General features: G+C 41.1%; 1 protein-coding gene across 7 annotated transcripts in view; it reads right to left on the bottom strand.

The window, feature by feature from the left end:
- Scn8a (sodium voltage-gated channel alpha subunit 8) overlaps positions 1 to 14154 on the bottom strand; it is a 176870-nt gene that overhangs the window by 20147 nt on the left and 142569 nt on the right. For 5 of the 7 annotated variants that reach the window (XM_058576372.1, XM_058576371.1, XM_058576370.1 and 2 more), the window contains 4 exons: positions 13677 to 13794; positions 13073 to 13227; positions 10124 to 10297; positions 4490 to 4612 (listed from right to left, as the gene is read on the bottom strand). In XM_058576372.1, coding sequence (XP_058432355.1) covers positions 4490 to 4612; positions 10124 to 10297; positions 13073 to 13227; positions 13677 to 13794 — 570 coding nt within the window. The remainder of the gene's footprint in view (positions 1 to 4489; positions 4613 to 10123; positions 10298 to 13072; positions 13228 to 13676; positions 13795 to 14154) is intronic. The other 2 variants (XM_058576374.1, XM_058576373.1) reach the window with 1 other exon arrangement.

The following is a 14154-nucleotide window of genomic DNA, read 5'->3' as shown; positions in this document are numbered from 1 at the left end:
AAATCTGTCGGATAATCAGATTTAAATTTTACCTTCTCATTCTACAGTTGTTCACCCTTTGGTTAGGGCACCAAAAAGCAATGGAATGTGCAAAAGAACAAGCAAAAGGCAAATGATCCACAAATGGAATAATCATTTCTCAAACAATAAGAGTAGATCATGTAAAGATTCAAAAGCTCAAGTCTATGTGACAGCATTTTGCAGCAGTTTAGGTGAGAGATCATGATGTTGTATTAGACCACTACCAGCGTAAAGTAGGGAAGTAAACCCTAAAAATGGAAGCCTGAAAATATTGTTTTTTTTCCCCTCAATTCAGAACCTTCAGGAATTCTCAATGTACAGACAATCTGTTTTTGTTTGTTTGTTTGTTTTTGGTACAAGGGACTGAACCCAGGGGTGCTTAACCACTAAACCACAATCCCAGCCCTTTTTAAAAATATTTAAGACAGGGTCTTGCTAAGCTGCTTTGAACTTGCAATCCTTCTGCCTTAGCCTCCGAGATGATAAGATTACAGGCATGCACCATGGTGCCTGGCTATACAGAGAATCTTAAACTTCTATTTGAACCCAGTCTAACCCATCCTACATGGTGTCTTAAATCTTACTGTTAAATATGGATAATATTTTCAGCAGGGAAGAATAATCAACTAAGTGATCTCTGAACTTTAACATCATAGATCTGATCAAAGGACTCAAAACACAAAAATATTTGCTGATGACATAAAAATCCTGTAAATCTGATACTTTTTTTGTGTATGTGTGCACATACATTCACTCATGGTACTGGGGACTGAACTGAGGGACACTCTACCACTGAACTACATCTCTAGTTCTTTTTATTTTTTTTTGAGACAGAATCTTACTAAGTTGCTTAGGCTGGCAACTTGTGATCCTCCTGCCTAAGCCTCCTGAGCTGCTGGGATTACGGCGTGCAATACTGCACCCAGTTAATCCAATGTATTTGTAATATGCAAATATATATTTATTAATCACAACCAAAGAAAATCTCCTCATTTTAGATTTATAAACAAAACAGTAAAGAATTGGTGGAATTAATAATTCTTCCCTGCTGTGAACATTAGCTGATAAGCTACAAAATATTACACAGAAATTGTTTAACTGTGCCCTATATAGAAATGTCATTATGCCATTATTCTCAGTAACTAAAGAGAAGAAACCAGGCTTATTATTTTAAACTTTTACACTAAAGATATATTATAAAAGACAATTCAAATTTTCACTGATACTCACTTAATAATTGGATTTCTTTTGATCTTGCTACTCTCTAGTTATTTGACATTGCCCTTCATGATAATGAAACCAATTATTGTTAAAAACTAGATACAGTATAGAAATATTACTCAAAGTTAGGTTCTAGCAATCTATAAAGTTTTTTCCAATGGAAATTTGTACTTAGTGTTGGACATAAATCTTACCTAAGATTTCTTGACATGTTGTTAAAAAATCACTGACTATAGTCTCAAGAATTAAAAAAAAAAAGGGGGAGAAAATTCCAATGGATACTAATTCTTACAGTATTTTTATCTCCTCTATAATGCCTAGGACATTTTTGTTCATTAAACACTATAAAATCTATCAAATAGCTTTTAATATCTGGCAGAGGGAACATGGCTTTAATGGACAACTATGTACTGACAATCAACAAAAAATGCATGCATGTTTCATAGCATTACTATTGTATACTTTCAAAAATTTAATAGCACAGCAATATTTTTAAATAAAGGTTACTATGGAGGAGAGGAAAGCAAAGAACTACATTAAGTATTCCTTTGCCAACAGCAGGAGTGTTTCAATTTTTCTGATCTTTGGTTTGAGGAAGGAGAGAGGAGACTGAACGAGTATCCCAGGACAGGCTGGGGTCATATGCTCCCTCTCAAGTGAAGGTCTGAGTCTATAATTGGAGCAGCACAGTGACAGTTGAGCCCATCTGCACGGATGGTATTCAGTTCATGAAGGTTTCTTACTTAAGGTTTTCTAATGGTAATCTTGCAAGTGTTGGCATACAGAAGAACCCAAGCTAAAGAATGAAAAACACATTCCCCTGTAGAAAAACAAAATTTATGTGAAACATATATACTTAGTTCTATTTATCACTGGGAAACTTAAGCAGGGACAAATGCAATCTCTTCTGTGGTTACTCTTCCACAGAAGGGCTGGGAAACTGCAGGGCAGGAATAGATCCTGACCTCTCTCTACCTGCCCAACCAGCCCTGGTCAGTAATGTTGACTGACTGGCAACAAACCAATAAGGTGGCACCTCTACACCAAAGTTTCCCTCACTGAATGTTACTGTTTTAAATTGCAGCTTTGGGTTCAAACTTGTTTTTGCCCATATTATCTTATTTGAAAAAAGCTTGAGGTAGACGATTTTCATTAAAAGTTTCTACTGTTTTGATTATCCATTCTGAATGATCTGGATCCATTTCTAAGCTATTTGAAAGTTGATAAGTTTCCCAGGGAATGGAAACTGAGAGTTCAGGGAAGGTGGGGAAAAGAGGAACTAAAGGGAAAAGGTGAGGCTACTAAAAGGGCTCCTGCATCAGATTATTTAACTCATTTCCTCATAAGCAAACTGGCGCTCAGTGGGGACTACTTTCTGCCACAGGGACAGCAGTGAGCAACCAGATGGAGAAAGTTAATAACAAGTGTTGGTTGGGCTGGGGCAAGGAGTAGAGGCTTTAGGTATTACCAATCCCTTTTAGGAGATCCAGGATCACTGCTGAGACTGTGGGGGCATTACAGGCTACTGAGCTCAGGTACAATGTTGAATAAGCATTATCTCTAAAGGCATTTATTTAGTTGCATCTTGTCCACAATTTTTCAATCACTAAAGTGAATTATTAACTCTATAACAACACTATTATAATTTATTTAAAAATTTATTACTTATGAAAAACATGGGAAAGCCAGGAAGTAGGGATGAGCATTTTAATTCTATTTTCAACCACGACCATTAAAATCACTGAGTCTTGTCTCTCTCCCTACATTTAGTCTGATCCTAATAATGTCCTCATTGTACACATTCTGAAGCCTCTCTTCTCTGTGGGACACTTAGCATCCCCAACTTTTTCTTTAATAATAAAAATAAATTTATGCTGCTGTTGGAACTGCCCTTCCTGCAGATGGTTTTTAGGACTACAGAAAAAGCTCACGTTTAGTAAACCAAACTGTGACTGTGCTACAGAAGAAACACGAGTTTATTGCAAAATGCATTTGTCTGAATACACTAAAATAGTAAGATAAAATTCCCACGTCCCAGTGAAATTTTCACCTTCCTGTGCAACTGTGAGTGGCTTCATGGAATAGCGGCCAGAAATCACAGACGAGGAATAAATGGTATCTAGTTTCTCCAATCAGTCTTGCTTCATGTGAACTATTGCAACAGTTCAGTTTTATTCCTATATTCTGATATTTGCACATTTAAGAACTGATCCTCTGGTTTGCTCTCCTGCATGTATTCAACTTCTGAATTGAAATGAGTTTTCTTGGTCTCGTTAAGTATAACAGACCTCTCTCATTACAACTATGATCACCAAAACCAGCTGTCCACTTGATTTTAGGAAATTGACTTTTTAGTGTGAGTGTGTGCATACATGTGCACACACGCACAATTATCAAAACCATAAAAGAAAAAGGCACCAGAAGAGGAGCCTTATTCTGAGTTGGCAAGGTGACAGCCCCTGTACTGTATATATTCGGGTGGAGTATCGCCAAAGTTGGAATAGGAGGACTTGAGAAATTTCAGAACTAATTGGTATTCAGTCCTCTAGCATCATCCCTGTTTGTTGTTTTGACAGTATTAGGATAGTGGACCATATAGCATGGGCAGAGGGGTGGGGGTGAGGAGGAAAGCTTTGCTATCAGACAGTGGCTGCCAGTCCTTATGGGACTGGGCTGAGAACAACAAGGTGCAATAAGAGGAATCAGAATAGAAAGAAAAGCATTTCTTCTCCCAGGGCCATGCCAAATTCTGCTCAATCCCCAATTCCAAGCCTGTCATGTGTCTTCAAACCCCCTCTCTGCTGTTTTCTCAGTGACTCCAAGGCCACAGTCCCCACCTGGCTAGTGTCCCTACACAGCACTCTTCCTGCCTGCAGCCTATGCTTTTCAGTGGGTCTGTGGGTTATAATTCCCCTTCTTTGCACCTGGTGATTCTCCCTATTAAATCAACAGCCCAGAAAGCCGCCCCAAGTGCTACAGGTAAGCCAGGCCAAATGAGAATAGCCAATGTTAACATGTTCTGCGATGGCATGTTGTTGGGAGTGGGGCCAATATTAATGTGATGAGGCAGCTTAATGCAACTCCCCTGTGCACGGGGCTGGTGCGGGGGAGATAGAGTGGAGGATCAAATCGGCAGCTGCATCACAGAATCCGTGTTTGAATGATCTTTCCACCATGTGATCAGTTCTAGCATGCTTAAACAGTTTCCATTGGCATGCAGAAGGATCAGCTGCTCTTAGTATCTTACCCTCATCCCTTCAAATCGTGATAAGGCTCTTAAGGGTCTCAAAGCTCTTAGGGTCCTAAGGGACTTTATGGCACCTAGTTCCGAGTAGCCCAGGGCATTAGCTATAAGGCTGACTAAAGAGACCTACACGGAAACAGAAGAGAAAAACAAAAACAAAAAAGGAAACAAAAAGAAAAAAAAAAAGAAAAAAGAAAACAGAGGTTCCAGAGTGTTAGAATAAAGCCCCTAGCACTGAATTACACAGATTGGGCCCCCCAGGTGGAGCAAGTGGGTAACACCAGCTGCCTATTTCAACTTGACTCAAACGACCTGGAAGGAAAGGTGGTTGAGAAAGACAGAAGAAAAAACACAAAGGGAAGAATAAATTGAGAGAAGGCGGTAAAACATACACACAAGTTGGAAGGGAAGAGGCTGAAGGGAGAGGGAGAGAATGAGGAAGTTCCATTGGAAGGAGAGGAGCCTGAAGAGATGACAAGAACCTTACCCTCGCCCTTTACAGTCTCTGCAGGTCCCAGAAGTTCCCATTAAATTAAGCCAGACAAATTTAATGGTACCTATGGAAAAGAATACAGATAAATACACATACTCCACACAAGCCGCCCCCTCCTCTGCTCATTCACCATGGGATTTCCAACAGGGACAAGCTCTCTTACTCCTGGTTGACAAGAAACCATTTGTTTGAGAATTTGATGAGCCACTACATCAACAAAGGAAATATATTCCATAAGTACCGCAGGTGACTTTGCAGTTCCCAAGAAAAGAACAGAATAAGGAAACTCCTTGACAGAATTTTGACCCCATGACAATTCAAGAGATTTTCTTTCTCACTTTTAATAAAGAATCCTTCCAATTTATAAGCATAACTATGACCCCTTCATGGCCATAATAACTTAGGTAGGTCTCAATAACTAAATCTATACATTTTCTTATAATTCCCATTCTTTCCTTCCAGAACATCCCCAAATGAATTGGCCTCAAGTTTGTCACTTTCAGAACAATTTTCTATAACTTTCACCATTAAAATAGTAGCTGGCAAAATTCTTGGGAGAAAAAATTCAAACTTTCCATTTTATACAGATGAAGAAACTTTTACCATCATACACAAAAAACTGCCCACTGTCGGTGGCAATTCTGGAGCCAGGATGAGATGCCCACACTGCTGACCCTTGGGCCAGTGTCCTTTCTTCCAAAAACACATTGTGAAAGATCCGTCTGCAGCAGACAGGTTACATGAAAATATTCCAATAGGATCACCAGTGTCAGAATAATCCAGAGCTGATCTATTGACATACTAGGGAAAGTAGTCTCCAGGTCTACACTTGGGTGAAATGCTTTCCTGCTCTTCTAGAGGCAAACTTACCTTGTTCTAACAGAGTTCTAGGGGAGTTACATAATGACATCTTAACACTGGCTACTAAACACACCTCAGGCTGCTTGGGCCTGATCCTAGGGGGCATCAGATCTGAACATACCTTTAGCTGGTCAAATCCTACAGTGTCTGGGTGTAGGTTTTTTTTTCTCTCTCTTTTTTTGATAACAGGGATTGAACTCAGGGGTACTTTTCCACTGAGCCACATCCCCAGCCCTTTATATTTTTATTTAGAGACAGGGTCTCAATGAATTGCTTAGGGCCTTGCTTAAGTTGCCAAGGCTAGCTCTGAACTCATAATCTTCTTGCCTCAGCTTCCTGAGCTGCTAGAATTACGGGCGTGCGTCACGCACCTGGCTGGGCATAGGGTTTTTTAGAGTAGCACTGTACTTATATTGTACCACAGATTCTGGGGTAGGTTAAGATATTTCCACCTCATATTACTTAGTTTAATTGATGATATTTTAAATTAGAAAAGAAAAAAACCCTACAATTTAGTTTCATTTGCTGCTTTTAGGGTTTTAGTTCATTGATTCCATATCTCTGAACTGTGTACACATGCACACACTTTTAGAAATGAGGAAATCAGGATGGGCATGGGGTAGAAGTGAAAGGTCAATGACTTTACAAGGATCAGGGATGAGAAGGCTTAAAGGTTTCAATTTTAAAATGGGCCATGCACTTTTGATTTATGCATGTATTCATAATTCATCAGCTTAGGTGTCTTCTATGGAGTCCCAGGCAATATCCAAAGTAAACCTGGAACTAAACATTGCCCTATTTGGCTATCCACATTCTTTGAGAGTAAGATGATCAAGGGCTAATCCTTGCCTAAAATAAGGGCTTCAAAAGCCGTATCCGAAACATAGCAGCACTGACCAGTCACTTCCGCTCCATCTATAATTATCAATAAAAATTTATATGGAGATAACTTCTCTCAAGTTCGGCCAACTCTTAAACCCAAATAATCTAAAATCGACAGACTTTTATTGAAGCTATAAAATCTGAAGGTAAGCTATCCCATTTCAACTCGTTATCTGAGTTCAGAAGTCCCCTGGGTCAGCTTCATCCTGTGAACTCTGTCAGGTAAAAATTGTAAAAAACTAAGCTTTGACTGGCTACTGGCCCCACACAATGCAAGAGGACCTCATCTCTTCAGGGTTGGTGACTTATCTGTTAATGATCAGGTCTACAGTGGGGAGAGGGGTGAAGAAGGTACAGAGGCCAATTCAGCACTGGCTCGAAAATGCTGCTGAGAGATAAACTGCTCAGCTAATTGATTGAGGGAAGATCTCCCAAGACAGAATCAATAAGGGTCTTATCTGGGTTATTCCTTAGCAGCTGAGGGCTCACATAATCCTCTGAGTCTCCATGTTAAACCTTCACTGGAGATAATCAGAACATTACTTAAAGTGCAATTTAAAGAATGAATCAAACCTAAAGAGGAAAAAGGAACTGAGGAATCAAAATCCAGGGTATCTACGGCTGCAGGCATGGAAAAAAACACACTGGGTGACATTTTCAAAATAAGTAAATATATTCAAACAGAAAATGTTTTCAGTAGTGAACTCTGGATGAGAAGCATGGTCTCTGAAAGCTCCCATCCTTAGAATGGATATGCTGGCTAACTGCTGCAAATGATGGGGAAAATTTCCCTAGAGAAAAGATGCTAACATTCTTTTACAGGACACAATATCCGTGGCAGTAAATGACCTGATCGAAACAAAATGACCCTGTTTGGAACTTAAATGACTTATTAATAAAAAGAATTGATCTTAGAAGTTGTTTGGGTTATCCACAGGTATCTAAAAAAAATGCTTTCAGCAGCTTGATGAGGCAACAAGGAAAAATGAATATCCATTAGGGAAACAAATGTGGAAATGAATGACAGATGCAGATATCAAGTCACCAGATGATCAACTAGGAGGAAGAGTCTCTCAGAGATGGTGGTAAATTAGGTTCTACAATTTATACTTGCTGGTTGTTCTAAAATACAAAGGGAACCATATATTTTACCCAGCAAAAGCTCTGATGCCAGTCCAAGCTATATTGTCCATCCACAACTCATTGATGACAAACTGTACAACCATTGTGATAGAATGGGGTATTCTCACTTAGCATGCTAGGCTTCAAGCTGGTGGTTCTTTGTGTATGAATATTGTTTCAGACACTTACGGAGAAGTGCCCATGCCTAACTCTCGCTGTATTCCCCACAGCACCTGGAAGGGAAGAGGCTTTGCATATTGTAGGTGCTCAATAAGCATTTGATAAGTGAAGAATAAATAAACTGTTCTGTTGGAGGAAAGAACTCAATAAAAGGGAGGTTTCTAGGAGAGATCCATTCCCAAAATGCTGGGTTACCATACACTTATAATCAGATCAGGGTTGCCTAATAGATTAACATAAGCTCCACAGAGGTTTGGACCATGCCTACCTGTCTCCCTGTGACTCCCTATGGCTCTGGGACAATTCTACAGAGCATGGTAGAAACCAGTTCAGAAGCATTCTCTGGAACCAGCGTTAGGCCCCAAAGCAATGTAATAATACAGCAACACCCAAAAGCTAGAGGAACTGAAGGGTTGCTGTCAACTGGCCATATGCCTGTATTATTATTATTTTTAAATCCCTTTCTACATAGTATATAATAAATATATTTGTTAAAAAAAAAGGTGATGTGTAGGATTGTTATGCTTTTAATAGGCTACTTGGGTACTAGAGGCATGTGAAATATCTGACCAACATTCTTAAATCCTGGGGTAGATCACCCCAGAGAAAGAGGAAGAGAGTGGGGTAGATGGTGGAGGGAAAGGCCATAGTGGGAGGCTTTGTTTCAAATTACAGCATCCCTAGGGTAGCTGGAGTATGGTAGCAGATGCATATGTCTGAGGTCCTCACAAAGTTCAAAAGATGTGCTCCCACAGGTGCCCTAACTGACTCTGGGCAGTCCAGAGGAGTGAATGTGAAATGGAACTTCCCTTTTTCTAGAAAGAGAGCTGGTCCAGTCTGATTTCAGGTCTCTAGGCCTTATTCTACACTCTGCCTAAGTCTCAGCACTGCAGCTTTCTGTTTGAAAGGAGAGGTCCCTCACAGATAGCATTGATGGTTGCTGAAGGGAGTGCAGAGATCTCTTATTGCCAAGGACTGTGGCAATTATCTTTTTGGTTTATCTTAAGAGGATAGGGTGGCCTCCTCATCTCATTCTGAAATCTTCCCAAAGGCTGGCTTTTTGAAATGGAAGAAAATGGAGACACAGTGATAGCTCCTAAAGACGTCATTAACCACAGGAATTGCAAACTGTTAGGAAAGGAATGCATTTATGGAACAGAAATCATTACTGGGGAAGAGTGCTGGGCTCCTGTAGAGAGAGATTTCCATATCACCCTATCCTACATTCTAGAAGTACTCTATGGATGGTTCACCATTATCAATGAACCTTCTCTTCTAAACATACCAACCTAGACCCAACCACCCCACTTTTGTGTTGCTTCTCAGCCCCTGGTAGGATGTGAATTCTCCATGGGCCCTGGTCCAGCAATTCCCATGTACTCTTTCTTTAAATGCTGATTTGTCTAGGGAAAAAAAAAAAGCTTTAGTTATTATACAAAACAAGAAAACAATCACTATTTTTAGTAAAGCCAACAAGAAGCAAATTCTTGTAGGGTGAGAAATAGTTACAGATGATGCATCTTCTAACCTGAAAAATAATACAAGTAGTCACAGCCATCAAGTCTTGGAGAGAGAGGGTCTTGGAACCTGGAAGGAAAAAGGATTTCTCACTTGGTGATCACTGTAGAAATGGCAATGCAAGAACTCTCCCTGATAAACTGATTTGCTCAGGTAAGTATGGGAATGGCCAGGAGAGTTGCACAGACCCTACTACTACTTCACCCCAGCAGCCCCACTTCAACCCCTCACCCCTTTCTCCTGGCAAAAGAGGTCATCCTGCTGGTGGGGAGCAAGAACCTTCCAGTTCCCAGGCTGAAAACAAAAACTTTGAGACCAACGATTCCATTTTCACTCCTAATCTCTGAATATAAATTAAGCCAAGCCCAACAGTAAAGAGTTGGCTGGTGTGTCCCTGGAGCAAACGCAGACTTCACAGTTCCCATTCCTACAGTTAAGATTTGAGCACTGAAAGGAACTTCACTGGAGCCTACACCCATAGGTTGATCTAAACCTAGCCCCAGGCAGCTTCAGCCACTAAAGGGAGACACCCCTTTGTTTTCCTGCTAGAAGGGTTGGGCAACAGAAAGCAGGACACGTACAGCCACGATGAGGAAGTCCAGCCAGCACCAGGCATTGGTGAAGAACTTCACGAAGCCATAGGCCGTCCACTTGAGCAACATCTCCAGGATGAAGATGTAGGTGAAGACTTTGTCAGCGTATTCCAGGATGGTTCGGATGGTCTTCCTCTGCTCAATGTAAATGTCCTCAAAGGCCTGAAAGAGAGGCAACAGCTGCCTACTACAGTGCTGAAAGGTAAACAGGCTCTTGGGAAGCTGGCCTTTCATCAGCTTCCTGCCTCTTCCACTTTACTTCCCTGCTACACATTTTATTTATATATTTTTGCAGTGTTGAGTATTGAATGCAGGGCCTTGCTCATGCTAGGCATGTGCTTTACCACTGAGCAAAATCCCCAACCCAGGGTTTTATTTTATTTTATTTTTTATCAGTGTTATTGAAGAATACTTCATATACCATATAATCCAGCCATTTAAATGTAGAAATTCAATGGCTTTTAGTACATTCAGAATTATGCATCCATCATAATTTTAGATCATTAAATCAAACGAACTCCCATACCCTTTAGTTATCACCCCACAGCCTCTTCCTACTCCCCTGATCCTAGGCAACCACTAATCTACTTTCTATAGATTTGCCTATTCTGGACATTTCATATAAATGGGATCATATATCATGTGGTCCTTCATGACTTATTTCTTAAGTAAACATAAAGCTTTCAAAGTTCTTCCATGTTGTCGTGTGTATCAGTACTTCACTCCTTTTTGTGGTATAATAATATTCCAAGATGTGGTTATGTCACATTTTGTTTAGCCTTCATCAGTTGATGAAGATTTGTGTTGTTTCAATTTTTTTGGTCATTATGAATAATGCTCCTGTGAATGCTTGTATGTGAGTTTTTATGTGAACATATATATGCTTTCATTTTTCATATGCCCGGAACAGAACTGCTGTTAATTCTATGCTTAATTTTTTGAGGAACTGTCCAACTGTTTTCCAAAGTGGTTACACCATTTCATATTCCTACCAGCAGTATATGAATGTTCCAATTTCTCTATATCTTCACCAATATTACACATATGACAATATATTTTGTTTCAAGTCCCTTGATACCACAGATATGGGTGGAGGGCCATAGGGATGGGAGATACTTAGGGGTAGAAAATTGTAGTATGGCTTTCTTCTCTGATATCCATGAATGAGATAATTCTTTGATATGAAGGTATGAGAATTCCCATTTGCAGAGTGCAGAGTGATGTTAAGAGAAGGGACGCTTATATAACATGAAAAAAGTGGAGGCATGTTAACATCAGGTGCTCCAGTTTCATCAGTGGTCAGTAGACACAGAAGTCATGGGATCCACAATCCTTCTCATGGACTTAGTACAATAAATACTCTCTGATCAATTAAAAAAGCAGCAGCTTCTATGTCAGGCTTTCCCTTAACTCTATTTGTTAGAAATTCATTCTAAGGATCCCCTATCTCTGAGATTGCACTACAATTATGCTCTAGTAGCTTCAGTCCCTTCACTATTCTTAAGTCTCATGCCTATTATGGCATAAGGTCTTCCTGTCCTGAGTTAAGGTATCCAGTGTTTGCTCATCCATGACAAATAAAAATTGTCAAAGGTGATCAGTAAAGAAAGTTCAAAACTTTTGCTGTCCTGCTGCTTTATTCTTTCTATGGAGTCAGGGAAGAAAAGCAGCAAGGGATGGGGTATGTTCTGTTTTTTTTGTGTTTTTGTTTACTTACTAGATTTAAAGAATGATGATGACAATGATCAAATACCCTTCTCTAGTCACTCGCCCTAGTCTGATCCTTCTGCTCCTCAGGGGCAGAGACCATGCTGCTGTCACTGCGCCAGGAAGCATGGCATGAATGCTCAGTAATGCAAAAGGTGATCTGGGGCAGGTGAGACAGTCTGGCTGCCCCTCACTCAGACCATGGTTCTCATCCCATCTTCTGGGCCTCCTGCTGTAGTCCTGATGCCTGCCTGCATAATCCTCCCTACTCCTCACGTCCTAGTCAGAAAGTCATCCCATTTGTCCTTGGGCTCCTTATTACTATACACTACGCCTCTGTCAGCTTCTCCTGGTCTTTTACCTTCTAAGCCAGTGAAACTTCTTGAGTTACTGTCTTTAACACCAAATTTGAGTTTTCTCCCTTCTTGTTATTATTATTTTTTGCTTTTAGATGAAGCTTGATTTCTTACTTACATGAATGTATCCACTTTCTTTAAAAACATGTCAAAATTCTATACTCTTCACCTTTCCTTTAATGAAAGGAAGAAAATGTGTGCTGCCTTTAGTCCCTCTGTCCTCATATCTCCTCAGTTATAGATGAATCCCTCATACCAGACCCTGTCCAGTCGTCTCAGTGATAATCAGGCTAAAAATGAGAGCAAATGCCAAGACCATTAGTCATCACAGGGGAGGTACTGTGTATTCAGCACCCTGTACACCTCATGGTGTACACACTGTGCACCTAGGGCAACGTGAATATAAATAACCTCTGCACCAGAGATCTGACTCTCTAAATGTTTGCTAATGTGGGTTCTCCAAAACCAGTAGGATGTGAAGGGAGAGGGAGGAAGAACACCACCTCCCTCATCTTGAGCTACTGAAATGTATAGAATGAGAAATTTTGGGTGTTAGGTGAGAGAGGAAAGTTCATCTGAGGAAGCTGCTTAGGCTGGGGTGAAGGGGGTACTGAGGACACGTGGTAATTTGTGTGCTCATCCTGACGAAAAGGTGGTCTTAGGCATCAGAAGATCAGGAAGTGGGTAAGTGTGGATTTTAATGCCCAAAGCTCAAAACACCAGCCTGAAGTACTTTAATAGATGATTATTCTCAGGGCCACAGCTCATCTGTACTTTAAAATCACCAGGCTTGGGCCCCATCCAGCCTCCTCCCACTGGTTTCTCTTTACCCTTCCCCAGCCAAAGCCTCATCATATTTCCCCCTGGACCTCACCAGGGCACCACTGCTGAGCAGAATCATGAAGATGATGAAGGTCTCAAACCAATTGTGCTCCACGATGAGGAAGCAGGTTTTCCGCAGGATCCACCAAGACTTGCCTAGCCCTTCCTCAATGTTGACTTGGCAGCACTTGAACCGCTGGACACAACCTGGTACCAGTGTGAGAGGAGGTCAGACTATGGAAATTTGCCCTACCCAGACCCGCCCTCTCCTCCATCTCCCAGGCCCCACCACACAGCAGGAAGGACAGTGGCTAAATCAGTATATCTGATTCAAGAATGGAGCCAGTGGCAGGGCTGAGTCTATACTACAAAGGTTAACGGGGCAAGGCCTTCTGGAGTCAGGAGGCAGGCACAGCCACAATAGGAGAGGACGTTTTCATGGCTGAGTTTGGGCTGATGCCCAAAGCAGACAGACAAAAGAGAAGCTGGAGAAGAGAAACTTACATGTCAGAACTGACTAGGGGAAACGGTACAACTTTCTTCAAAATTGGGGGTTGGGAACAAAGTTCTTGAAGATAGCCACCAAACACCCCCCACCTGGCACAGACACATCCATAAGCCGTGCACGTGCTCACTCCTCTCCTTGCCCCTTGTACCTTCGGTGAAGCAGGCATCTGGATCCAAGTATTCCTCAGGCTGTTCCACAGGGACTTCTTCTACTTCTGGCTTGATATCGATGGTGCTTCCTTCTGAGGAGCTAGTATCATCCAGTTTCTAGATATGCAAGGAAAAGAGAGGTGAAGCAACTCTGCAGAAACACATCCACTGGACATGGATGACTACTCTGCTAGGAGGGACAGGCCAGATGTAACTCTTCTCTATAATTCTTATTATAATTCATCACCATCCAACTCATGATCATGAGATCAAGACCACAGGCCCTCAATAATTCTGTCAGGATGGGATAAAACCCACATAGAGAAGATAGCGACCCAGCCTAAGCTAAATGTGACCCTGGGTTGGTCTCAGGCAGATTAATGGTAGTGAAGGACTCAGTGGTTTACTCCAGTCTCTAACCAGATGCTTCAGAAGCAATGGAGCCAACCTAGACTAGAGTTGGTTTTCAAAGTGAAC

The sequence above is a fragment of the Marmota monax genome, unplaced genomic scaffold (genome assembly GCF_021218885.2).
Source record: "Marmota monax isolate L192 unplaced genomic scaffold, Marmota_monax_Labrador192_F-V1.1 WCK01_AAM20220418_F8-fsc00012, whole genome shotgun sequence".
NCBI lineage: Eukaryota > Metazoa > Chordata > Mammalia > Rodentia > Sciuridae > Marmota > Marmota monax.
The sequence above is the reverse complement of the archived record's forward strand: the minus strand, read 5'-3'. Positions and strand labels throughout refer to the sequence as shown.